Genomic DNA, 27,555 nt, shown 5'->3' with positions numbered 1-27,555 from the left:
AGAAAAAGCTTCACATGCTAAATTAGAATAATAAGATGTCTAAAGACATATAGAAGCTATAGCTTTAGGATATTTTATATTAAATTACAAGAAAGATTAAATTGCCTCCCCCAAATACTAACTTCCAGTATTGCTTTCTTATTCCTTCCAACTAATTCATCTATAAAAGTATTTAAAATGTTCAAGGTGAATGAGGTAGTGTCTAGTGAGGATGATAGATCTTGGGACTAAGACGTTAAGCAATGAAAAAGCATATGTAAGATTTCCAGAAAGAAGAGTGTAACTTGAAAGGCAAGGCAGAGAAAAAGGTCACTTCAAGAGAGTCACTGGCCATAGATCGTTTTAATGAGTTGCTGTGTTTTATTGAGTTTGGAAATATGACAAGAAGAAATAACTAGCAGGTGCCACAATATGCATAGTGATACAAAGTCAAGTGGAGTGTAGGGCATAAGAGGGAGAGACAGGCCAAACAAAGCTTTGGCAATGTTGAAACACATTATGGAACACCTTGAATTCTACAGGACATTATCTGGAATTTATAGACAAGAAAAGAGCATTTAGTAAGCCACGCCCAAAGAAACATAGATCCCATGGTTTCCCTTATTTGCAATAACTAGCATATGTCTGAGACAAGCAGAAAAGGTCAAAAGCTATGTACAGGGCTGGGAAGGTGGCTCAGTGGTAGAGTGCTTGACTTGCATGCATGAGGCCCTGGGTTTGATTCCTCAGCACCACATAAGAAAAAAGAAAAAAGCCGGAAGTGGTGCTGTGACTCAAGTGGTAGAGCGCTAGCCTTGAGCTGAAGAGCTGAGGGACAGCAGCCAGGCCCAGAGTTCAGGCCCCACGACCGGACCCCCCCCCAAAAAAAGCTATGTACATATGATCATATAGGATGATGCTAAGTGAAATGAACCCCAAAAATAAGGACACAACTGTTTTTTTCTTTCTTGCTATTGTTTCTAACGTATTTATAATGCACTATGTGATTTTTTTGTTTCTTTTGTATGTTCTTACCCCATGGTATAACCCCTGTTTTCATTGTATTTGGTGTTGGTGTCCTGCATCTTATATACACATTTTTTTTCCTAATTTGGGGAGGGGAAGGGAAATAACAAAATGCCAAAATAAGGATACAGGTTGACCCATTGTAACAATGAGATGTACAAGACACTATGTTGAAAACGAACTTTTCAACTTGCAGGGGAGAGGAGTTGAGGAGTTGGGGAGGGAAGGGATGGTAGGGGATAAACAAAGGAGCGGGTAACAATGCTCAATAGGAAATGTACTCATTACCTTACTCATGTTACTGGAACCCCTCTGTATTTTTACGATTGAAAAAAAGAATAAAAAAGAGAGGGGAGTGATAGGATCAGTGCTTTTAATTTAGAGACATATAAGTTGCTCAAATTTATTTCCTTTGGAATTATGGTGTGTCTGAGACAGGGTGCCAGGGTAGAGGATGAGTCCTTTGTTGAATTGGTGTGGCTTAAACAGGAAATATTTTATTTGATTCTGGCAGCCCATAAATTTGAGAAACTCTCATTTTCTAACATTTGCAAGCATGTTTTTAGATTTTGTAAGAAACAAAAGTATTTCTAACTCAGAAACTTCTCATCAATTAGTGGCAGGTAAAGTAATTGTTGGTCTGGTGAAATACATAAGATGGACACATTGAATTTATAATGAAATAATGTTAAATTTCATCTTCCAATCATCAGCCATCATCAAGAAATACAAGCAGTCTCCTTAGATGAATAGAAGTATGGACATTAGTGCATGTACATGTAAATAGATACTTTGTTTTTTATACATGTTATATCTTTTATGATATATGTTATATTGTTTATCTCAGTCTGTTAATTAGAAAAGAACTATAAAAAATTCTATAGGGAATTCTGGGCATATTGTCAACTCTGTGTATACTTCAAAGAGCATGCACTCATAATTAGGCATATTTGGTAAGGCATTTCAATAAACTAATGAGTTTCTTTTAGTAAAGGAAGGTCATTTCATCAGCTAGTGCTTCCATCAGTGAGGTCATCTAAGGCTGTCTTCAGTCAGTATTCATGAAGCTCTATGGTAGGTAAAAAATTCCAAGAAATGTACCATATAATGATCTTCTTTTCTGAAAGAGGCTCAATACGCTGTGAATTCAACTCCACAAAATGTAACTACATATACCATAAGCAAAGTATTTTTAGATGGCAGTTCACTGTGACAATTTAGGGACAGGAACATTTTTATAGTGTGCATCAACAACCATAGGTCTAAAGCCATTAGAGGTTCTATTTGCACTGTAACATATATTAATTTTTTTTTCAGTCATGGGGCTTGAACTCTGGGCCTGGGCGCTGTCCCTCAGCTCTTCAGCTTAAGGCTAGCACTCTACCACTTGAGCCACAGAGCCACTTCAGGTTTTTTGGTAGTTTATTGGAGATAAGAGTTTCACAGACTTTCCTGCCTGGGCTGGTTTTGAACCATGATCCTCAGATCTCAGCCTCCTGAGTAGCTAAAATTACAGGTGTGAGCCACTGGCATCTGGCCACATATATTAATTTATTGTTTCACAAAGTTATTAATAAGTGGGCTGGAAGGTGGCTCAGTGGTAGAGTGCTTACCTTGCTCGCATGAGGCCCTGGGTTTGATTCCTCAGCACCACTTAAGCAGAAAAAGCTTGAAGTAATGTAGTTCAAGTGGTAAAGTACTAGCCTTGAGCTGAAGAACCGAGGGACAGCGCCCAGGCCAGAGTTCAAGCCCCACAACTGACAAAAAAAAAAAAAAAACAAAACAAAAACAAAATTATTCAGAAGTGACAATTTCCTTAGGTTAGTATACCCCCGCAGCTACCTCAATAGCTGTACTTGCTGGTTGTATCACTCTGTTTAGCTTGTCTTTATGAAACTTAATAGTAACATACAAAATTATAATTCAAACAATAAAGACATTTATTCTCTCATTTTTAAAAATTTCTACCTGAATTTATTTTCAGTATAGATAGATAGTTTAATGTTTTGGTATTCCTATTCAGATATGTTCTTTTTGTTTTTGTTTTTTGAGGATAGAGATTTGATTCATTTAGTGCGGTTTCATTGACAGTTCTGTTGTTCAGTAGCTCTATGCTTTTGTGCAAATATTCAGGTGTTCTTAATGTTTTAATTATAAATATGGTTGGCTTAATGTTACATTAGAGCCAATACAACAAAATACTGTTTCTGTATCTGCTTTTATCTGATTGCTACTGAAATTTTATGAACTGCCTATATATTGTAGGTATTCTGTCCTAAAAGTATTGCAAAAAAATTATGTTTTATTTCCCAGAATGAATTTTAAATGTCTGACAGAAATGTTAAAAGGAATTTTGATTTTAGAAAACTTAGTGTTGTATTTGCCCTAACAGGTACAAATTCTGTAAAGAACTTCAAGAAATCTCTACTGTTCATTTCTATAATGAGCATCTGTGGTTTGATGTATGTATTTGCTAGTTAAAAGGCATTTTTCATGTCAGAGGTGTTCATTGAACTTTACAATGATTTCTATGGCTTAAGAAATATCTCCTCTAGCAAAGTTCAAAAACTTTACCACATTCTGTTATTTGGCTTATGGTTAAAGGCCTATGATAAAATCATTTCCTTTAAAGATAACATTTTATCATGATGTAATCAAAGTATACTGAATCTGATGAGAGGAAACAAGAAAAGGAGAAATTGAAGACACGTAGTTTTTAGAGTAAAACTTCAGTGATATACAACTAAATATAATAGCTTTGAAACGTAAGCACTGGTGTATTTCAAATTGTTCCTTAAGCTTGTTTCTTTTATTATTTTTAGTTGGGAGGTAAGCATATAGCTTTTTCAGGTTTGCATTTTAAAGCTTCAGAGATAGATGGGTGAAAAGAAAGTAAAATGGTAGTTTTGTGATGGAATTATCTGGGACTATTCAAATTAAAAGTTAAATTACATCCATTTTGCCATATTCTTGCCCTACATTTTAAATGTATATTAATAAGATTTTACTAAAGAGGTCCATGATAAAGGTCTAGGGATTTCATTCCGAAGTTAAAATATGATTTGTGATTCTGTCTTTACAAAGTTTGCCTCACATTTTCCCCTTTCTATATTGATCTCTTTTCACATTGTGGATGAAATGAAATACAGGTTTTTCAACAGTTCCTATAGCGTGACTGAAAAATCAAAATTGTCTTATTCTCAGGAATTAAATGTTGGCTCTCTGTAGTATCTTTAGGAGCAAGTTAACAGTGATGGTTTGTGGTATTCACAAACTGAAAATATTAATGCTTACGTTTTCCCACACTTTAAAAGCCAGAACAAGTCTCTACTTATCAATGTCACTAAAGCTTTGACCTTGAAAAAAGAAAGGTGTTTCTCATTGTTTTATGGATTGTTAGCTGGACTATTTTACAGCTCTTTTGGCCCTTAAGAGATACTATTTAAAATAGTTTTATTTGGATGAAAGATGAAATGAAAATTTGTGCCAGGGTCATATTTTTCTTTACACCATTCCTAGTTTTCAATCAAAACTGTCTTTGGGATATTGTACTACTGGTTTATTTATTTGTCTGTCTCTATCTTATTTCTTAAATAATAACAATACCTCAGTGATACTTGGGAATTATATTGCACATTTTGGGGGATAGTGGTCAAACATCCTCCAGCATCCCTCACTGCTAAATGAATTGTATCAAATTGAACCAATTTGAATAAATGGAAATTATAGAAATTCCCTAAATTCCAATTCAACTATTGTTTTAAGGTGCTCCAGGAGTTAAAGTCCTGGAAACTAACCATTTGATTTATTTCAGGTCTTTTCCAATGGTCACCTTGGAAGTGAAGAATATGATGTTCCTCCTCGGCTCTCTCCTCCTCCTCCACTTACTGCCCTTCTTCCTAGCATAAAGTGAGTCTTCCTCGTTTCAATCTAACAGAATCATTTGTTCATGTGCAGAGAAAGAATGATTTTGTGTTTCTGAATACAAAAAACTAAAGGGTGAACAGAGAGAAATAAACAAAGACAATACAATTCATTCAGATTTGTGAACTCAAGTACCAGAATTCTTTTTCAGTTCTTTGTTAGTAATCACGGATTTGATGCTTATTAGAATCTAGACTTCTTAAAAAGTAGTGGACAATAAAAGCTTTGTGTTTCCTGCTCTAAGACAGGGTACAATAAGAACAGCTCAGTGAGCTTTCTCTCCCTCCCCTCCAACTTAAACCTCTTTCTCAGTGGTGCTTCATTTTATCTCCACCCCTGGTTTGAATCTGAAGTAGTCTTTGGTTACTACAAATTTTCTGTTTCTCAGATCCATTTACCCACTCATCACTGTTCTTTTGGCATTTTTTTTCCTGATTCACCTAATCTTTCCATTGCCCCTTTGCCTTCTACACAGCTAGATGACTGGAAGCCTTAAGCTTTGGTCACTTCAGATTTTCTATCAGTGGATTTTTAACTAGAAAACGAGTTACCTCATTGTGTCTCATTTGAGAAATGGGTACTCAGGCACACTGGACAGTTGAGTAGTATGCATCCCCATTAATCCAGGCTGAAGCCCAGTAGCCCTGTTTTTACTTTCTTGCTCTTCATGTGAGGCAGGCTGCATATAAATTCTTCACAAGAATTTCATTCACTGCATCCAATTTAATTTAGTTTTCATTCTGCTTTTTTCAGGTGTCCTTCCTACTCCAAACCATCAATGTCTCCTTTTTTTCTAATAATTAGCTATTTTCAGTTAACCATCTTGCCTTGCAGTAAGGTCCGACAGAATGTTACCCAAATAGATATTTTGCAACGCTCACTCTATAGTCATGTCTGTGTATCCTTTCTCCCTCGGTGAGTTGGAATATGCCTCCCTTCTATGCTCTCCCTTTTCAGAAATTCCATCCTAAAGGCCCATAACTCAGGATCTATGTTTTATAAAAACTGGTGTGACTTCTGTTTAATGGTTAAGACTAATGTTTAATTTATCTTCCTACAGTTTATTTTCTGCACATATAATTATGTATTATGTTGTAATGTTTGCTAACTTGAGAAAAAGCTATATAGTTTGGGGAAATATCTGTATTATTTAATTCTTTCATAGAGAATTCTTGATTGATTTGACTTTTATTTGGTAGGACTCCCAATCATTGTCATTATTATTATTATTATTATTAATCATTCTCTGTTGGGAACTCAAGGCAAAGTTTTATACAAGCTAAGCAAACATTCTACTACTACATACACCTCAACCAAAGAAAGATTTTTGTTTATATTTGGAAAATCTCAGAGCTTCTTCATTCCTCCATTTATAGGACCCTGAATTCCTACTATATACGTGAAAAGAAGGGGAAGATAAATCTAAGGTCCCAAGGAATGTAATGTGCACTTTAGAAAATATTAAGAAACATGAAGAAATATTAAGAAACATGAAATTAGAGAACTTGTATGATATACACTGGGTAGATATATACACACACACATACACATACACATATAGATCTAGATCTGTCTATCTACCTACCTCTATCTATCTATCTATCTATCTATCTATCTATCTATCTATCTATCTATCTATCTATCTATCTATCTATCTATCTATCTATCTAATCTAGTCTATATGACTTTGAGGGATTGTTGTAGATGGAAGCATCCTGAATCCCTAGGATGGACATGGGTAGATAAGATAATGCCTGAGAAAAAACAAGAGTGTGAAATTTCACATCATTCTGGAGACAGCGGGGAGCCCAGACCATTCTTCACTGGAAACTTTTTCTTGGAAAAAATCCAGTACTTAGCAGACACTGGAGATAGAAGTAAGCGCACCTTTCCGTGTGGTGAAAACATATGTGATATGCTAGCCCCACACAAACTCTAAATGTATGAATAAGCAATAATAAGACATCATAGTTACCTCTGTAACTTCAGAGAACTTCAGAGAATGAAGTAAATAAATTCAGATTCCATCCATTAAATTCATATTATTGCCAAGTATGATTAGAGATTGCAGGTTGCTTTGTTAGTACTCGATATTAAGCAGCTACTTCTGTGAGTCAGACAAGAAGAACTAAATTGTGGTAAACTGTATTTTACAGGTATTTTCCTACTGTTTCAGTTTGTAAAAGCACCTAAGATCAGCCATAGAGTTATACTTTATCCCTCAAAACATTGTAATTATTTGATTTAGCTACACAAATATTTTGATAAAGAATGCTAAACAGCGGATTCATTTTCTAGTGCAACTGCTATAAAATTATTATCTGTAAGTAGTTGTACAAGGAAGTTGCCATTTGAGAAAGCAGTTTATGCATCTTGATCAGTGTCACTCCTTTCAACGTAGATTTTAATGGCCTATTGATATTTTTCTCTTGTTATCTGAAAATTTTCTACAATACTGTACCTTATTTCTTAAGGATATTTTTTCTTGTGCTTTGTCATCTGGAAATGGGCCTTTACACTTTTACAATAGTAGCCATAAGCATTCAAGTACCTCTGAACCAATCAGTGTTGCTTGGCTCAAATGATGGAGGTGGAGTTGTGGGTTATTTTACATTTTTCAGTAGTTAGGTACAGATATTTGAAGTTTGTTGAATAGAGAATCCAAATCTTGCTTAGCAATCCTATTTCTTTTTAGTTGCTATACTGATTAGAATCCACAAGAACAAGATAAAATCCTTTGTGCTCTAGTTATGGAGAACAGGATATAATTATAATGTTGTTGGCCATTGGTGATTGTTAGGAGGGAAAATAATGATACATGGGTCTTTATTTTAGATGAGATGCTTAGGGAAGAACTCTTTGAGAGGATACTATTTAAACATGAAACCAAAAATCCTAAGGGAGTAAACAATGAATTTATCCAAGTGAAGAGCATGAATATAGGAGAGCAGAGTACAGGGTGACTTCAAATCCTTACTCTCATTTGAAAGCTACACAGTAAATTGCTTTCTATTAAAGCATACGTTCTATTAAAGCATAATGTTATACTGTGCTATCTTCTCTTAATGCCTTGAATGAACCTTTAACACAAATTTACTGATTTGAGGAAATGACATATAGTTAAATTTTGTTTTATTTCTTCTATAAGCTAAGTGATTTCTGTTAGGAATGTTTCTTTCTAGAGTTAGAATAACATAGCATAAAAATATAGACTGATAAATGGCAAACTTGAATTTCTATTTTCACAAAAGTATTCCTATCTTCAAACCTTCAGATGTTATGAAATGAAGAAAGATTATTACATGTAGGAAATAAGCAAAATGATGTATGGCATTTAAAATTTTTCTCACCTAGTGAAGGTTTCTACCAATGATTGATCTTTTTCCCTTCTACCATAGTCACTGACTTCTCTCATAACCATTCATTACTTTTGCTTAAAGTCTTGTAAGTATTCAATATCTTGCATACATACTGTGCCTTAATGGACTAGAGTTCTCAACCCTTACGGAAATGGAGTAAAATATAGTTTAGAAAGATGTATCAATGAATGGACATAAACTAATATCCATAATAGAAAATATTAAGTTCAAAGACAAACATGGGACAATTTCTTATGAATTTTTTAATAAACAGAGTAGAGGTGGATCTTTTTGTTTTTTGTTTTTGAGGCGTTTGATTGAGTAATTTAAGTACCCCAATCGCTCAGATCAGGAAAGAAAACAACTTGATAAGGGTAGTATATGTTTGACATGTACATGATAATGGATAAAGCTAATGGGCTAATAGAATATAAAGAAAATCCACCCAGTGGAGTTGTGCCTTATACCAGGAATACAAAATGCTCTAGAGGAATGTGTTTGTCAGCCTTCAGTTTGAAATGTAAAAGTTACTAACTAAACCATTATATCCCTATGTGCTGACCTAAAAATTCATCTTATTTTTACAAAACTTTATGGGAGGGAAAGTGATGCTTTAAATTCTGTTCTAATTCCATCAAGTCCCAATATTTACCGTCCCATGTACTCACTTTCAACTGACAAGCATTTCACCCGCGGACGACCCTGAGGTTATTAATGAAGCTCTTAGCGTGTGCTCTGGGCCATCATATCAGACCTTCTGTCACTGTGTCACCGCTTCCTCTCACTCCTAAAGCCTTTGATTTTAAGGTAGCTCTGGTAATCAATAATCCAGAGATTCGTATTGGAAACTGCTTCAAAGAGAGGCAAAAATAAACTTGGAAAATTCTAGGAGATTTGTGTATTTGTATACACTTTGATTTGTGTACTTCCTAGAAACTTAGATATGTTGTTGAAACACGGGCATGGTTAGTGTCTCCATGTATCGGTAAACATTAAACAGTAAAAAGTTGTTTTCCTTCTAACTTCTTGTTGAACATCACTGTCCTGAAAGTCCAAAAACCTCAAAATCCTAAACTACCTCTTGTTACATTGGACATGCTCAACTGGTAAAATCTTTGCAAGTATTCCACCTTTTAAAAAAAGTTAACATCAGAAGCACATCTAGTCCCAAGCATTTCACATAAATGATAACTGAACTTCTAGTGAGAAGAAAAAAGTTACTTTTGGCATCAGGGCTTTTTATACCAAAGGTTGCTTGCTCCCTCTACAGTAGGTGCTGTGAATTGCAATCACTTTAATTTTTTTTTTTTTTTTTTTGGATCAAACTTATTGGGAATCTAGCCAGTTAGCAAAATTATTTGATCCTTGTGTATTTCTCTTGGCCTGCAAGACTCTTGTTTGTCTTACTGTTGGATAGATTGAGTTTGTACATATCTCCTTTAGCATTTCTCTTTGGCTTCAGCAAAGATGAGATTAATTTGCAGTAGCAAGAGCTGTGAAATATAATCAGTTTTTGTTTGCTTGTTTCCATTTATTTTCTCTTGTAAAATGTTTCTAAAATTCTTTTGATGTTAGATTATTGTTGTAATCATTTTCATTCTCTTTTATTTAGACAGGCATACTAAGTCATATCAATAATGTACTCAAAAGACTTAACAAATTCTCTCATTTCCTTTTAATTATTCAATCCATTTTTAGTTGTTAATTGTTGTTGAGGGGAAGAAAAGAACAACTTGTGAATTGTTATTTCATAAGAGAGCTTAAGTTTTATTGATTTAAAAGTAGATTTTTTTCCTTACTGACATTTAAAATTATAAGTATGAAAAATCTTTTATCTCATAAAGAAAATCTTAACAAAAGGTTACAAAGCATTTCCATTTGTATTTAGGATATGAACATCTCAATTACCCTGTCAGTGAAAGATGAATGTGATCAAATAGCTTTTTTCATTTGAGTATGTCATACCAGACTGTCCTGTTTGAATATTTATTATTCTTAAACGAGATTGGATTTTTTTTTCTCCCCTTGGTAGGTGTACTGGTCCATTAGCAAATTCTCTTTCAGAGAAAACAAGAGACTCAGTAGAGGAAGATGACGATGAGTACAAGATTCCTTCATCTCATCCTGTTTCCCTGAATTCACAACCATCCCATTGTCATAATATAAAACCTCCAGTTCGGTAAGAATATGAGTAGCCTGTTCCACATTAACATCTGCATAAGCATTTGTCATTTCTATAGTTCAATCACATGTACTGGACTAAATCCTTGGTTTCTTACTCAAAACCTCTTATATACTATTTTCTTCTTCCTTTCCCAGAAAACACATGGGTTAATAAGAATGAATAAATACTCCATGCATTTTTATAGCCATTTTAATGAATTTTATCCATTTCAAGCACGTATGTTCTGCAGAAAAACTAGTGGTAAGGATCTGATGCAAAGGTTACATCAGCCCTCTTTAGAATTTGTTTTTATGATGTATAGATTAGTGTAATTTATATTGATTTCCTTCTCTGGCTGTTGCTACCCTGCTTGTATCTAAATTTTTTTAAAAAAGAAAAGAAAGGAAAGAAAAAGAAAAGAAACTGGGGTACCTGTGGCACAAATCTGTAATTCTAGCTACATAGGAAGCTGATATCTGAGGAGTGTGGATTATAGCCAGATCTGGCAGGAAAGTCCATGAGACTCTTACCTACAATTAATCACTAAAAGGCCATAAGTGGATCTGTGGCTCAAGTGGTAGGGAGCTAGCCATGAGCAAAAAATGAGTTTAGTTACAATGCTCAGTCCTGAGTTCAAGCCCAAGGACCTGCACCAAAAGAAAAACAGACAAACAAACAAAAAAAGGAGTAACAAGTTACTTTTTTTTAACTTTAAAAGAAATGAAGTTCTGTCTGGGTACCCATGGCGCCCGTGCCTATGACCCTAGCTACTTAGGAGGCTGAGATCTGAGGATCCCAGTTCAAATCCAGCCCAGGCAGCAAAGTCTATGAAACTCTTATCTCCATTAACCTATCAAAAAGGGCCAGAATTAGATCTGTAGCTGTGGAGTGTTAACCTTGTACAAAAGAAGCTCAAGTACAGTGCCTGGGCCCTGATTTCAAGCCCCTGGTCCAGCACCAAATATCAAGTTCTGTTTTACCTTCTATTGGATCAGATAAAAGTATATATAAAGCATAATAGTTTTTTTTTATCTGTTCCTTTTTTTTTTTACTATATGATATCCTTGGGGTGTGAAGTATCAGCCACATTTAGATACAGTAAGAATTAATAAGAGTCTTGTGTCTTGAAACATTACTTTGTCTTTAAGAAAAAACATGATTCTTTGTGTATAAATGAGCTAATAAACTACAGTAATATTTATATACTTTTAATCTGACTGACATATATGAGGTACTAAGTAATGAAATCTTAGTTTCAAGCCTAACTTTCTGAGTTCTAATTCCTCTCACATAACAAGCCTGAACCAGGGCGTAGCTTGTAATATGGAGCTCAGAAGCCCTGCTATGCAAAGTCTCTTGATTGGCGTAGGAAGGGAGATACATTCCTCAGTGCCACTTCAATGTGCCATTTCCTTTTGAGGTTAAGTCAATGGACTCAAAGAATTTTATGAGAGTTTTCCCTTTTTTCTAGATGAAAAGACTAAAAAGTGTTTCAGTCTTCTACTTCACGTATCTTATTGAAACAGAAAATGACATACCTGCAAAAAAGAAGCAAATCATTATTTTAACTAGAGATCTGTCTTAATAATTGACTCTGCTTAGGATTTTTAGTGCTCGGCAGAAATATTAACCAAAATTAAGTTACAGTCTACTTTCCAGGCCTTCATTTTGCAAAGCAAGAACCAATGCCGTTCTGCTAATTTCTAGTGTTTAAGACATTTGTTGATAAAGTAATATCACTGAAAAGACAAAGAAAAAGCTGCAAGACAATTTGTTATATCAGAAGAACCCAGTGTCTACTTAATAATAGATCTAACATCTATGGAGAAAATATTCAGGGCTGGGAAGGTGGCTCAGTGGTAGAGCACTTGTCTTGCATGCTCAAGGCCCTGGGTTCGATTCCTCAGCACCACATAAGCAAAAAGAAAAAAGCCGGAAGTGGTGCTGTGGCTCAACTGGTAGAGCGCTAGCCTTGAGCTGAAGAGCTGAGGGACAGCGCCCAGGCCCAGAGTTCAGGCGCCACGACCAGACCCAAAAAAAAAAAAAAAGAAAAAAGAAAATATTCATTTTCATCAAGTATAAATTCTTACAGATTTCCATTGCTTTAGCTCCTATAAATAACAATTTTTAAAAACTGAAATTGGGTAAGCTTTTTTTGTGTCCTTGGGAATCTCATTTTTCCATGTCTGGCAGATTGAGGGGTGCAATTTTTACATGCTAAATTTTAATTGTCACATCACAGAGTATGAGATTTTGGTGGCAGGCCTCCTGGATCCTAAAAGTAAATTTGAATTATCACCATCATTACCATCTTTTTACTGTGATGGAGAAGTAATAAATGTTGATAATCCCTAGGCTTAATTGTGTTGAATTTTTCATCTAATCTGTTCTTGAAAGCTGATGAATGAAGTATCTTCTGTCCTCTCCAAAGCACTCTTTGAGATTAACCCTTCCTGTCCCTGTATATTTCCCCTGCTATGGAATATCAAGAAAAGTCAATTGTCAATATAAGGGCAAATGAAATGGTCAATGAATAATTCAATTTAGTTTCAGTAGAAAAAAAATCCATCATCATTATGAAGATTTAATACATGCTAACTATTTTTAAATGAACCATATCTTGCCTCTTAAAGAGAAGTGGCCACCAGGGAAAATAGAAATGAATTTCAGATAAAGCACTCTTGGAGTAGCTAATCAAATATCCACCATCTCCTCCATTATCTATATAATTTTACTTTGCTGTAAAAATTCAGAGTAATTCATAGAAAAATGAAATGGAAACTTTGCTTTCCCTAGTTTACTGTTAGATGATGGTTGATTGCTCTATAGCATGATGCTGATGTGTTAATGGCCATACCTAGGTATCCAGACCCTCCACTGTCTTCTCCTGTCCCAAATTTATCCCTGTGTTCACAGTGGAAGTATACAGTATCAGTACCAACAGTAAACAGGCTTTGTGGTCAGTGAATATTGCTTTGTACAGACACCCACTTTAAAATATTTATTATGTTCCTAAGGCTACTAGTAAAGTTGTATCATACAACCAGTCTTTTGCTCACCTCAGAATAAGTTTCACTACAAACTCTAGGTCTTTGACTATTCCTGTCAGAATTATAATGGAATCATTGAAAGTTGAAAAGTTTTCATTTCTTTATATAAACTCTAGTTTGTTTATTTGAATGAGGCTCAAGTTATATGAAATATAATATTCTGTACCATTAACAAATAATGAAGTCATTGAAACTGTCAAATATTTTTTGTCTTGGCACATACTTTACAATTTTATTTCTGAAACTCAACCAGATATTATTAAATTTCTCTTACAGAGGTATGTTAATGTCATAGATGTGGTTTTGGTATTTGCAGATTATATAGCCCTTGTATGGTTTTAACTTTTGAGAGGGTAGTGAGGAAGGAGACTGACTGTTGGTCTTTTGTATGGTATTTAATTCTGATTTCTAAAGCAGAAGTAAGAATATTTATAGCTATTATTGATAGTTTCCAGAAAAGGAGTATATGTTTATTTTTAAACTTTATTTTAGAAACAAGGATGCTAGTTCCCTCTACCCAAACCCCTGCCAATAACTTTGAGATGGAATTTCAAATCCTGATGTTTCATGCTCTCTGATCTCTGCTGTAGGTCTTGTGATAATGGACATTGTCTGTTGAATGGAACACATGGTATGTCTTCAGAAATGAAGAAATCAAACATCCCGGAGTTAGGCATCTATTTAAAGGGTATGTATGGCATAGATTGTTCCTTATGCTCTCCATCTCAATGGTCAGAATTTAAAGGGTAAATTCCACACCATTGTTTCTCTGAAAATACATGAAGATTTTGTGTTATCCTCTAGGAGATGTTTTTGATTCATCTTCTGATCCAGTGCCATTACCACCTGCCAGGCCTCCAACTTGGGACAATCCAAAGCATGGTTCTTCACTCAACAAGACGCCCTCTGATTATGATCTTCTCATCCCTCCATTAGGTTGAAATTTTAAAGAAATTTTGAACAACCTCCCCATATCTTCTCTCCATATTTGCGTTATTGCTACTCAGAATTCTGTGTAATTACAGATACACTGGGCAATGAATTTGTTTGGAATGAGAGAGTGGATGCTGACTTCCATGTTCACGTGACCATTGCTTTATTTACATGCTTAAAACAAAGGATATGTGTGGCTTGCGATAAGAGTGCTGGCCAAATATATGCAAGGCCTAGTTTCAATTCCTAGCACTACAAGAAAACAAAGCAGCTGACTGAAATCAGAGCATATGAGCTGGTTTTAAGTTGTGAAATCAGAGATAACTCTTACATTATTTTCCCTAGCCTTGTATATACCTCTATTTTGATTTTTTTCTCAGTTACAGAAAACTAAGAACACATTCAGTTTTAGGTAATTATTACAACTACAGCACAAATTTATTTCTTTCAAACTGTAAGAAACAAGTATGTTTGTGACTATAAGTAAAGGTACACTTAGTTGTGTATCCTTGTTGAAGTTTGTGGATTCCATTGTTACTGTTAATTTTATTCTAGGTAAGAGCATTCTCATGCTAATTTTAGAGGAAGAAAAGCAAAGTCTCCACACCTCCATGACATCACAGTAATAAATATCGATAGCATAAAATTGCTTGTATTTCTATTATGCTGCCAGAAATATAGAATGGACCTTGGGATTTTCTCACAAGCAGCAGCACTGGCCACTCTTTGAATTACATAAATTGCAGTGTCTTTTGCTCCTCTTCACACACACACACACACACACACACACACACACACACACAGAATTTAGGACTTTATTTTCACCTACATTAATTATAAGAGCCCCTAATATCTCACAGTCATTTTCTTCCTTCCGCTTCCTGTACAGCGATTAAGCACTTTTTCATGAATTAGACAAACACTATTCAGTATACCTTTCTCTATTTGTGTATGTGTTTGTGTGTATGTGTGTTTTGTGTGTGTGTGTGTGTCTGTCTGTCTGTCTATCTGTGTATCCTAGTACTGGGGCTTGAACTTAGAGGTTCACTGTCTTGCTTGGCTTTTTCTGTCAAGGGAGCACTCTCTGTCTTGAACTTGACCTCACTTCCAACATTTTGCTGGTAAATGGGAAATAGAATCTGTTGGACTTTTCTGCCCAGGCTGAGCTTGAATCATGATCCTCATACCTTAGTCTCCTAGTAGCTAGGATTCCAAGCATGAGTCACCCATCAGCTTCTGGCATCAATAGAACTTTCTAAGGGAATGTAAACATAACATGCGTGCATGTATGCCTAAGTATATATGTATATATGTATGTGTTTGCTTATGGTTATGTGAAAATAAACTTTTATTCATTTTATGTAATGGACAACAAGTATAATAGTTCATATTGGAAATCACAGCTATTCAAGAGGTTTCAGGCTAACCAAGGCAAAATTAGCAACACTGTCTCAAACATAAAATGCAGAAACCAAAAGGGTTAAGACCATAGCTTAAGTGGTAGATCACTTATCTAGAGTTCTCAAAGCCAAGGCTTTAATACTCAATACCATAAAAACAAATAAATGTAATAGCCATATATGGGTAATGACTGAATCATTAGCTAATAGAGATGGATGTTCCAACCTGTCTTCTCACTTGACCTTCCTCTAGGTTTTCTTGTATACTTTTCATACTGCTGTTTCAGCATAGGAAACCCATCCTTTAATATCATGAATAAATGATTTTGAACACTCTAATATTCCAGGTTTTCCTGTTCCTTATAACTTCACAAAAATGCTCCTTGTGTACATATTTTCTCTTTCAAAGTGTGTATATATATACATATATATATATATGTATATGTATATGGAAACAACCAAAGATCTTCACCCCACAGGTGAAGTGACTCATAAATATGAATCTTTGTGCCAGCTTTCATGGAATCTAAGATCCTTGCATCACAGCTTTATGATTTTTGATCCTCATGTCACTCAGTTGCCTAGTATGGTGTCTGGTATTTAAGAGCTAGAAAAAGATTTGAATGTGATAGTGTGACACACATCTAAAGACCAGAATGATAAAAGGTTCTCATATATCTTTAGATATTTTAAATTATAATATTTATGATGACTAGAAAGCTTTTGAATATTTTTTAAGAAAAGCTCAGTAAGTGAATGGTGAGACCATTTTAAAAAGTCTTTATGTTTAAATCATCCAACTTTAATGAATATGAATTTTTATTATTGGAATATGGATATATTTATACATACCCTGTTTCATTTACGAAATACTTTGGGCAGATTGAAAAGTTATATTAAGTGCACTTAATTTTATTTTTCTTTTAAAGAACAGAATACTTCAGATAGAATACTAAGAAGTGGCAGGGCAAAAGTAGGTAGACATAAATCCGTATTGCTCTATTCTATATTTGTTAAAAAAAATAGAAAAAAGTAAGTATTGAGCTTTACAGATTACTAAAGGAAGGTCTATATTGAATGATGCTTTAAGAGATGATAGTTAAGTAAAAAATATATTCCTCTGGTCTAAGTACATTTTCTGTCTATTTTGACAGTAAATCAGAGACGTTTGCAATGTTAGTTTAAACGATTTAAAATCCAGAGGAACAAAGCTTCTGAGGTGATTAAAACTATTCTGTGACATAAATTACAGGTACATGGGTGTGATTTTCTAATTAGAGACCATGAACTCCTTTGGTTACATAGAGATTTCTGTTCAGCTGGTATGACTGATTAAAAAGAAAATTTAATTCAAATTTCCAGTGTGCTAGTATTATTTATATATAATACAATGGAGCCCTGAGTTCTCCCATAACCCTCAAGGATGTTCTTATAGACAGACCTAGAAGTAACAGTCTATATGGGTGTGTTTGAATGAATCTGTGTGTGTTTTGTCCCCCAAACACTAGCACAAAATAATTAGATCTTGTTATCAAAGTCAGCGAACTGCAGGGCAAATCCTGCAAGTGAATTACTTCATAAGTGGTATTGTTTTTGCTTGATACACTGTATGTTTTGATTAATGAAGGTCTCCTGTTTATACTGACCTTTCTTTTCACGCAGGTGAAGATGCTTTTGATGCCCTTCCGCCCTCCCTCCCACCTCCTCCACCTCCTGCCAGGCATAGTCTCATTGAACATACAAAACCTCCTGGCTCCAGTAGCCGACCCTCCTCAGGACAGGACCTTTTCCTTCTTCCTTCAGGTAGGAGGTTAATAACACAATGAAGACTTTTTTTTTTCCTTTTTATTTAAAGTGAAAGTCATTCTTAAGGGTTAGCAGGGAAAACAATACTGAGTGGTAAGAATAGCAATTTATACTATATAAAGGCTATGACATAAATCTCAGCAGATAAAATTTCAATATTGCAGTTTCTATTTTCACATTTTCCATTTTTAATTTATGTACATTGTTACAGGTAATTTTTCCAATATGCCATGCAATTTCTTTTAAAAACAAAGGTTTTCAAGGGTCATAGGTGAATATTTCGAGTACTATTTGGCCAAGTATTTAATTCCTTATACTATCTGAAGAAATATAGTGGATGGGTTGTGATAGGACTTAAGAGGAGAATAAAGTTGCAGAATTTTTTTTTTTTTTTTTTTTGTCGGTCGTGGTGCTTGAACTCTGGGCTTGGGCGCTGTCCCTCAGCTCTTCAGCTCAAGGCTAGCGCTCTACCACTTGAGCTACAGCGCCACTTCCAAAGTTGCAGAAATTTAACTCAATTTTAAAACAAAGATTATTAGCCAAGTTAACAAGAGTTTAAAATTCCTGTTATTTATTAACTGCTATTATTCCGTCTGTGATATCTTAGGGCAGAATAGTGATACATGTTTTCTTAGTGGTATTTGAGATTTTCCTTGTGGAAATAGTTTAACCTAATTAAAAGAATGTGATAGTTATCACAGAAAAGGAGGTTGAATTTTCTCATAATATTATATCAAAGGCCTAGCTAAATCTATGTCTTTATTCTGGCATTTAGTGGGCCCAGCTTGCCAGCCTTCTAGCTTTCTATGAACGGAACTTTCAAACTGCAGGACAGTTTGCGCACAGGAGCTTCATGGCTCCTTCAGGCTCGGGGGAGAGCCAAGCAGAGACATGGCCCAGTTCTTCTTTTAGGTTTCCATTTTCAGCCTTTCATACAATATTTCTTTGGCAAAACAATAATGCCTAGTGCTGTACATGAGCCATCTATTCTGGAAAAGCCAATCATATCTTAACAAAAGCTGGAGTTCTCAACAAAAGCTTCATGATTCTTTGTCTCCAAACCCAAGGCAACTGCTAGCATATACGTGCTTTTCTGCTGTATTACACAAAAACATTCTTTTGTGCTTGTGGGTGGGTTGAAACAGGCACCCCTCTTGCGACTCAGAGCCAGAAAAGGAACAAAGCAAGGGCAGCATTTATGTCTTGCTCATATTCTTCACCGGATGTCTTTGTGCAGGGCACAGACTATACAACATCTTTGGCAACCCTTACTCTACTTTCTGTTCACTGGTATTTTCACCTGGCATCTCTTTTGAGGTTTTTAATCCAATCTTAGCATCACAATTCAACCCTAAAAGCTAGCAAATTTGACTTTACTCAAGACAAATGAAAAAATTTCCCCATGGACTTAGAAATGATCTTGCCCAAGTAAAATGAAGAAAAAGCCACATCATCACTAGTAGTTGTTGAAAAGATGCAGTGGCCTTCGTGTGGCATGTCATGATATGTCTAGCAAGGGAGCTCGTGCCTTCCTGAGGTTACTCTCTCAACTGGAAGTCAGAAGACCTTACTCTGACCAGCCCATGTGGAGATTCAGGTGTGGAACACATTCAGGTGTTGAAGGGTCAAAGGACAAGTGCAGTGATTCTCAAACTGTGGTCTCCCCATCATCAGCCTCTGCATTTCCTGGATATTTGCTCTAAATAAATGCTTTACTAAATCAGAAACTGTTGGAGTGTACTACTCAGCAAAATGTGTTTTCACAACTGATGCATGTTCATGCTTTGAAAATGTTGAGCTAGAATGTTTCCAAAAGAGTATCACCTCTAACAACTCAAAAGACTGATATATATCATGTGGAATTCATTTGTCTCCTTTTCAACTTCAAGAAAATTAATGAAAATTCATATATTGAAATTATTCAATATTTGAGATATTTTAATATCGAAATTAATGAAAGCATGTTTTTTGCCTGAAGTCAGAAGATCCCCAGGAAACCTGATGATAATTATTGCACTCAAACAGGGATAGATAAAATAGTAATTAATTAATGACTTTAAATCCTGCCTTGCATTATCTAGTCCAAAATTAGTATAAAAATAGAAACATTTTCAGCATAATTTTTCTTCTGAAATAGCCACATTCTTCTATATGCTTAATACTAAACTCAAATGAAAGTTAAATCAATGGAATATGTAGAATTCTTAATATTCTTATGTTTAATAATCTAGTTTCACTTGCCTGTTTTCTACATTTGAGTATAATTTGGAAATATTACAGACAGTAGAAAACTAAAAGAATTAAGAAAAAGTTCAATACTCTCTCTTCCCCCAAATAATTATTTGAAGATTTTACATACAAAAATTTGTTTAATCCCTACAAATCCAAATGTCAGGTCTGCTTTTACAGATTTTTGTCTACCTAATACTAAAAGAAAATAACTGATTTGATAATCCTCAGAAAACATGATGATGATAATCAGTCATGAAATTCACTTTCTATTTTTGCAAGCTATAATCTTTAGAGAAAATTTCTAGAATTTTTTCCCCTTCAGCCAATAAACTGAGATCATCCCTTTAATTTTAAAAATGTTTTTTATTTTAAAGATCCTTTTTTTGACCTAGCAAGTGGCCAAGTTCCTTTGCCTCCTGCTAGGAGATTGCCAGGAGAAAATGCCAAATCCAACAGAGTATCACAGGAGTATGACCAGCTGCCGTCATCTTCAGGTGAGTTGGCTAATTATAGTAAGAATAACACCTTAGGTTTGCACAGTTGCTTTCTGCTGTTCAGAACACTTTTTTCTCCATTTAATGTATAATTTTGTCACCTTTGCATTTTAATTATAGGGCTTGTATTATGAAAAGAATGCCCACAAAACTGCCTCAGGGAGAAAAAAACTCAGGCTGAATATTGTTTTTTATTAGTCAATGAGCCTTGTCAAGATTTATTCATTCTCTAACTTTTGTTTTGTCATATCAAATGTAGCAAAAGGGAAAAAAATGTCTTTGTATATTAAAATGCCATGTTCTCTTATTTCTCCATTAAGGAAGAAATCTCTTCAGAATTAATTCTAGCACCGAACCAGTTTTATTATTCAGTACCTATTCATTCTCGTAGCTTATTTAGGGCTCCTGTGCATTGCAACCCCACCCCTCCTCACAGAAGGCCTTGTAGCTATTAAATATGGGTCCTGCGCCGAATGTTAGTAATTAAAGACTTGCTTTCCGTGGGAGTCCTTCTCTGAATTTTTAAGCAGCTCCCTAATCTCCTGTAGTTACTTTACACCCTCTTTTGCTTTATTTTTCTTTATAGTAGCCGTCACTACCAGAAATTTCATCATTTATTCATTTGCTTAACTGTTGTTTGTCTTCCTTGCTGATATATTAGCAGTTTGCAGGTTGGAGTATCACTGAGTACCTTGGTCAATTTAGAATGCTATACCTCAGTACCATAGTCTATATGGCTTAACCAAATAAGCCTTTCTTTTCTCTCATTTCTGGAAGCTGGCAAGTTCAAGATCAAGGTGACAGCATTTAGTGTCTGAGAAAGAACCTGCATCTTCTTTGCATAGGGGTAGGGACTCATTATGTCTTTACAAGGTCAAGGGAAGGCTGTGGGGTCTTTATAAGGACAGTACGCTGGTTTATAAAGACTCAACTCTCACTCACTCCCAAATTCCATCACATAGGGGTTTAGGTTTCAACATAAGACTGTTACGGGGGGGACCTCAAACATTTGGTTCCCCTAGCATAGTCCTGGACTATCATAATGCTCCCCTCATGGTTCTTGAATGGATAGATAGGTCATGGGTGGATAGCAATGAATATGTAGGTGAGTATACAAGTGGATAGATGAGGAAGAGGAAGAGGAGTTGATGTCTCTGTGTTAAGCTTAATACAATGTGTTATGAGCAATATTTTTGTCTTATATTTGTAAAAATGATGTTTTTCTTAAAGAGATTTTGTTTTGTGATTTTTGGGGTTTTGTTTTTAAGCTCAAGCTTCACTTCACAGATTTGTACATAGTAATAATCATCTTTGAACTCAGATAATTAAGGATTTTTTTTTGAAAAAAAAGCAACAGGAGATAGGTAGGTTCCTACTTGCGTTCTTCATGAGAGTCAGAATGCTTCTGCATGTTTTGGGGTTTTGTTTTTGTTTTTTGTATGTGTGTGTTTTAAGTTTTAACATATGTATAAGTCAGAAGATCATGTTGATTTTCAAGTTCTGGACTATGTTCCCCATTTTATTTCACTTGTAGTTGCTCAGAGGTTTCAGATGTGTATGAATAGACTGGATTTCTAGTCAAAAGGATAGATTTGATGGCAACACATGAAACTCAAGAGAAAACACCTTATAGCCATCATATAAGGAAATGAATTCTTTCAGAAAATAATGTTGAAATACAACGTTGAAACTTACTGATTTAGAACAACATATTCAAATACCACCAAGTCTAGATTAAAAGATACATGTTTTGGTTATGGGAAAATCTGTGGCCAAAACACTGCCAAGAACCTGTTTGCTGTGTAATATGAGCATGTTATGGAGCCCGAGTAACATTGCTCACATACAGGAGTTCAGGTGGCTTACAATTAACTCCAGAAATTTCAGGAAGCACTGAGCTATAGGCCTTGCTGAAATGTTCCAAATTACCATTTACCAAGAGCTTGAATTGTTACCTAAGAAATAAAAGTACCAATTACTCTGAGGGCTTTGGCTAGTTGTAACATCAAGTATTTGAAGCTACTCCCTAAGCAGGTTTGTTACATGCAGCTTTCCAGCTTGTTCACAGAAGCAGAGACTGGCCTTGCTCTCTGAGACAGATCTTCACATTCAAACCTTGAGACTAATGCTGGTCAAGTCTGTGACACTCTTATCTCCAATTAACTACCCCCAAAAGCCGGAAGGATGTTAGCTTGTGGCTCAAGTGGTAGAGCACTAGCCTTGAGCAAAAAAGTGCTCAGAAATAGGGCTTAGTTCAAGCCACAAGACCAGCACTAAAAGCAGACAAAAACAAAAAAGCCTTCAGAATGGGTTACCTGGTGCCTTCAGGATTCTGGTAGCATTATTTTTCAGTAAATATTCTTTTTATTAAAGGTTTTAAAATGACTTAAGATTCTGGTTTGATTGTTGCAGCTTGAAGGTTAAATTCTATTGTCTTCAATAGCTGTCTAAATAGTTGATAGTAATTTATTTATGCACACACTTTCTGTCAAGAATATTTCTAATGAACTTAGAAAGAGTTTCATTGAATTTAAAAATACTGTCTTTATCCTCTTATCTGAAAAAGGGCGGAGGCATATATGTCTACAGATACAAATGTTCTCTCAAATGTTTCCTCCTCTCAAAGAAAATACTTCATAGACTGGGAGTTTTTAATGTAATAATTGATATTTAATCAAATAAATATGTCATGTAACTAATTAATGAAAAGGAAGATTTCACTGGATTGTGTTAAATTTGCATAGATCTGTATTGTGGAAGATTTTTTGAAAATTCTTTTCAATTTGCTTTTCTCTTGTAATATATATTGTACCAATGCATGTTCGGCCTTAGCCTTGGCAAAGATTTTTCATATTGTCAGAATTTAAATGGCAGTTTAAATTCACACTTAAAAACAAAGACAGAATTTTGCATGACTTGTATTGAATAATCTTACTGCTAAATATGTCAACAAAATTAAGGAGATCTCATTACAAAAGGAAATAAACTCCAATGTACTTTTCTCTTACTAGATTAAAGGGAAGAGTGATGAAACGTTGAGTGAATTTTATATTAGGATCAATAGTCTGTAGGTAACTTTGTAAAGATCTCAATTAGAAATAATGAATGAGCTTAACAAAATAATTAGAATTGTGCGGTGTATAAATCATTAGTGATAAGACAAATTAAGGTAAATTGTTTTTAAGATTATGTTTTGTTTCATTTCAACAAAGGAAGTCTCAGAGTTGAATTTTACCATAGTTCCAGGACAGGAACAGGACATATAGTTCCAGTTTTATAACCACAGAATGGTTTTTCTTACAGACCAAATAATAATAGTTTTTCTTGAGCACTTTCTAGATGTAATCAAAGCACAGTATATTTGAAGATTTCTTTTTTTTTTTTTTTGGTCCGGTCGTGGGGCCTGAACTCTGGGCCTGGGCGCTGTCCCTCAGCTCTTGAGCTCAAGGCTAGCGCTCTACCACTTGAGCCACAGCACCACTTCCGGCTTTTTTCTTTTTCCTTATGTGGTCCTGAGGAATCAAACCCAGGGCCTCATGCATGCAAGGCAAGCGCTCTACCACTGAGCCACCTTCCCAGCCCATATTTGAAGATTTCTTATTCATGATTTTGTGAAACTCTACATTAAATCAAGTCCATTTATAATGAAGCAGATTTTCCGGGGTAGCAAAAATTCAACCTATGTCAAAAGTGGACTCTACAATTAATTGATTGATTTTTATAGTAGAGCAACAAAGATATGATCCCAAGTAGCTGGGATTATAAGGAGAGCCATGACACTCAACTTTTCTTTTCATGGGAATTCTTCATTTCCAAGTTTCTGTGCAGTTCTTTTCATCTTTCTCTCTGCTCAGTTTCTCATTCACCTGCCTACATTTTCTCCCTAATTTCACTAAAGTATTTATTTGTATTTCTTTGGGTTTCATTGGGATTTTTTTTGGGGGGTGTCCGGTCGTAGGGCCTGAACTCTGGGCCTGGGCACTGTCCCTCAGCTCTTCAGTTCAAGGCTAGCGCTCTACCACTTGAGCCACAGCACCACTTCCGGCTTTTTCTTTTTGCTTATGTGGTGCTGAGGAATCGAACCCAGGGCCTTGAGCATGCAAGGCAGGCGCTCTACCACTGAGCCACCTTCCCAGACCTCATTGGGAATGTTTTAAACAAGGATTCTTTTCAGTTCTTTATCAGCTGTTCTAACATTTCAATTTTATTGGAATTCATTGCTGTAGTTACAGTGTGCTTTCAGAAGTGTCTGCATTGCTTTATTTCAAATTTCTGGATTCCTCCATTGAAGTTTGTACAACAGATGGATCAGATACCTCTCTTGCTTTTATAGGATGCCCTCCTTAGTAGCTCTCACATGCAGGTGTGCATGTGTCTTGGTTTAGTTTGTAATGCAGTGATTTGATTCTTGTGTTGGGCTTCATGTCTCTGTGAGTCACCCGGTGGGGACATTTTGGCAAATGAGGGGTGATCACTGTGTATTGACTTACAATGGAAGTGGTAGCCCTTTTGGACAACAGGATGTCTTCAGACAGTTCTAGTTCTAGGCCCCTGACACTGGCCATACCAGCGATGCTGAGGGCCTAAAGCACTGTCTTCCCACCAGTCAGTGGAAGCCCAGATACAGCTCAGGGAGAGACAGAGGCAGAACCACAACACCGCTCTGTGGTGCTCACACCCAGTCCTGATAGCAGGGCAGGGCAGGCAAGGTATGTGGGTGAGGAAAGGTGTGTGGGTGAGCAGCAGAAGTATGGTAGGTTTTCCTCTTATCTCTTTTCTGCTTTTGCTTATGGCAATAGTATGAGGCCTCCCACTTGCTAGGCAGTGACTTTACCATTTGAGCCATGACCCAGCCTTTTCTTTTGCATTTTTCCCTGGAACAGGTCTCACACCGGGATCCTCCTAGTCTCCCATGCACCACCAAAACAAGCCTGGTTTATTTTGTTGAGATGGAGTATGACTAAATTTTGGCTAGTACTGGGCTGGGCTAGAATCATATTCCTTGGTTTCTCTACCTCCTAAGTAACTGAGATTGCAGTATGAACCACCATGTCCAATTGCTATTTTATTTTAAATTCAGTTTTCCTCCAGCCTCAATAGGACAGAACATTGTTAATTTGAAAAATGAGGTAGGAAGAGATCCTACAAAGTGTGTTTTTCAGAGACTAGTTCTGCTCTGACAGAGATGGGACACAGGACATTTTGGAATATAAAAAATACTGTAATATCTATGAGCATAGAAAGATATCATTTCCTAATTTAAAGGCACTTCAAGACAGTCACAACCCGTGCCATCATAGACGGAGGTAGTCTATGTGACCAAATAAGGGGACAATATTTTTAATAGTTTTGACAATATTTTTATGCTTTTTTTTCTTCTTAACTCTTATTTCAGCTGGCTTGAAGGAAGAAATATGGACTCAGGAATGGAAAGTGGTTGTTCTTTAGTAGAACTATAACCTCAACCCTTTAATTTTCAAACTGGGGATAGTATTTACCTCAACTTCATAATTTTCAAATCAGAGCAATTTCTACTTACCACAGTTTAAGTTTATTTGTAAGAGTAGTAAAAGTAGTATTGGACCTGAAATCATAATACGAAAGTACTGAAAGATAGTAACATAAAATAATGAGATGCTACTATTCTGTTCTAATGTCTTCCTTTTTATCTCACTGTTTCAATGGTATCACAGATGCCTCACAAGCACCAGCCAGACCCCCCAAACCACGACCCCGCAGGACTGCACCAGAAATCCACCACAGAAAACCCCACGGGCCCGAGGCAGCATTGGAAAATGTGGATGCAAAAATTGCCAAACTCATGGGAGAGGGTTATGCCTTCGAAGAGGTGAAGAGAGCCTTAGAGATAGCCCAGAATAATGTGGAAGTGGCCAGGAGCATCCTCCGAGAATTCGCCTTTCCTCCTCCAGTCTCCCCACGTCTCAACCTATAGCAGCCAGAACTGGATAAACACCCACATGCAAAGCAGAGCATGAAAGGAGAGGCAGGAAGTGAACTCCCAAGCGAAGGAGTCTCCTCCTCACAAGGCAGCTTGGGAAGGGAGGCCTGCAGCAGCTTCTCGGAAGACTGTGTGCTTGCTCAGGATGTCGAGGCTGTGGCTTCCTTGTTTTTGCTAGCCATACTTTGAAATCAGGGTTGAACTGACAAAAAAAAAAAATAATTTAAAGACGTTTACTGCTCTCGAACTTTTGAATCTGTGAAATTCTTTTCCTTGTTTACACGTTGGCAAAGTTGCAGTTGGGTTTTTATTTTGATCCCTGTACTGTGCTCCTGATGGCCCCTGGATGAAGCTGTCAGGTCTGCTGTAACATCTCCCATCACCTCCCTCGCTGTCCACATTAACAGCGAAAGCACCTCCTCATCTTCATCCTTCTACACCCGACCCCCAGCCCCGGGTCCATTTCCATTTCTCCCATTTCCAGATGTTTTGAAAGTTCTGATTTACAATGTATCAAACTATTGCAAAAAAAAAAGCGTGTGGTCTTCACTACTGAGTCTTTTCTTTGGAAACGATCACTGTTGAGAGATGGGAAAAACATGATTGTAAAGTATTTACTTGTCAATAAACTACCTTTTATAAGGTTTTTTTTTTAAAAAAATAATGTTCAGGAACTTCCCATGATATAGCTGTGTAATCTTTCATTTTTTTCATATTCTCCATCTCTTGTCATCCCAGGGATGCCACAAGGCTATAAAAATCTGAAATATTAGAAAGCAGCCGCTGCTCCCTACAGTGCCGTACTGAAGGAATGTAATGAGGTCTCCAGACACGTACGCTTGTATTGCTTTCAGGCTTGCTGAAAGAGAAAGCCATCTTCCTCAAATACGTTAATAGGCTTCAGACAAATATCATGAGCCTCCCTTTCCCAAAGTGAAATCAAGTCCATTTCTTTTTGTGTGATAGCAGCCTTGTTCCTAAGAGCTATGGGCCATGCTTCACATTGCACCAAGTGCCAGGGCTACTGTCTATATCTATATATATATATATACACAAACACACACACAAAAACATTTTTCTGCAAAGTTCTTAGTAATTTTATCTCTCATCAAATCAGGATTCATACTGAATTTTTACATTCTTCTCATTCATGGCTCCATTTGGCTCCATCCAATATCCAATCCAGTGAAAGAACATAGTTTGCTCGTTTTTTGTATGTGCGCAATGGT

The 27,555-nt window shown here is 35.9% G+C and overlaps 1 protein-coding gene across 4 annotated transcripts in view; it reads left to right on the top strand.

Annotated features, from left to right (window-relative positions):
- Positions 1-26,976, top strand: part of Cblb (Cbl proto-oncogene B, E3 ubiquitin protein ligase) — a 164,865-nt gene extending 137,889 nt beyond the window's left edge. For 3 of the 4 annotated variants that reach the window (XM_013028556.1, XM_013028557.1, XM_013028558.1), the window contains exons 13-19: positions 4,820-4,914; positions 10,321-10,467; positions 14,093-14,190; positions 14,307-14,438; positions 17,498-17,638; positions 20,248-20,367; positions 26,061-26,976. In XM_013028556.1, the coding sequence (XP_012884010.1) occupies positions 4,820-4,914; positions 10,321-10,467; positions 14,093-14,190; positions 14,307-14,438; positions 17,498-17,638; positions 20,248-20,367; positions 26,061-26,320 (993 nt within the window). In that variant the 3' untranslated portion in view covers positions 26,321-26,976. The remainder of the gene's footprint in view (positions 1-4,819; positions 4,915-10,320; positions 10,468-14,092; positions 14,191-14,306; positions 14,439-17,497; positions 17,639-20,247; positions 20,368-26,060) is intronic. The other variant, XM_013028559.1, reaches the window with a different exon arrangement.
- The last annotated feature ends 579 nt before the right edge of the window (positions 26,977-27,555 follow it).

The sequence above is a fragment of the Dipodomys ordii genome, unplaced genomic scaffold (assembly GCF_000151885.1).
Source record: "Dipodomys ordii isolate 6190 unplaced genomic scaffold, Dord_2.0 Scaffold111, whole genome shotgun sequence".
Taxonomy (NCBI): domain Eukaryota; kingdom Metazoa; phylum Chordata; class Mammalia; order Rodentia; family Heteromyidae; genus Dipodomys; species Dipodomys ordii.
Note: the sequence above shows the minus strand (reverse complement) of the source record. Positions and strands in the feature narration are given on the sequence as shown.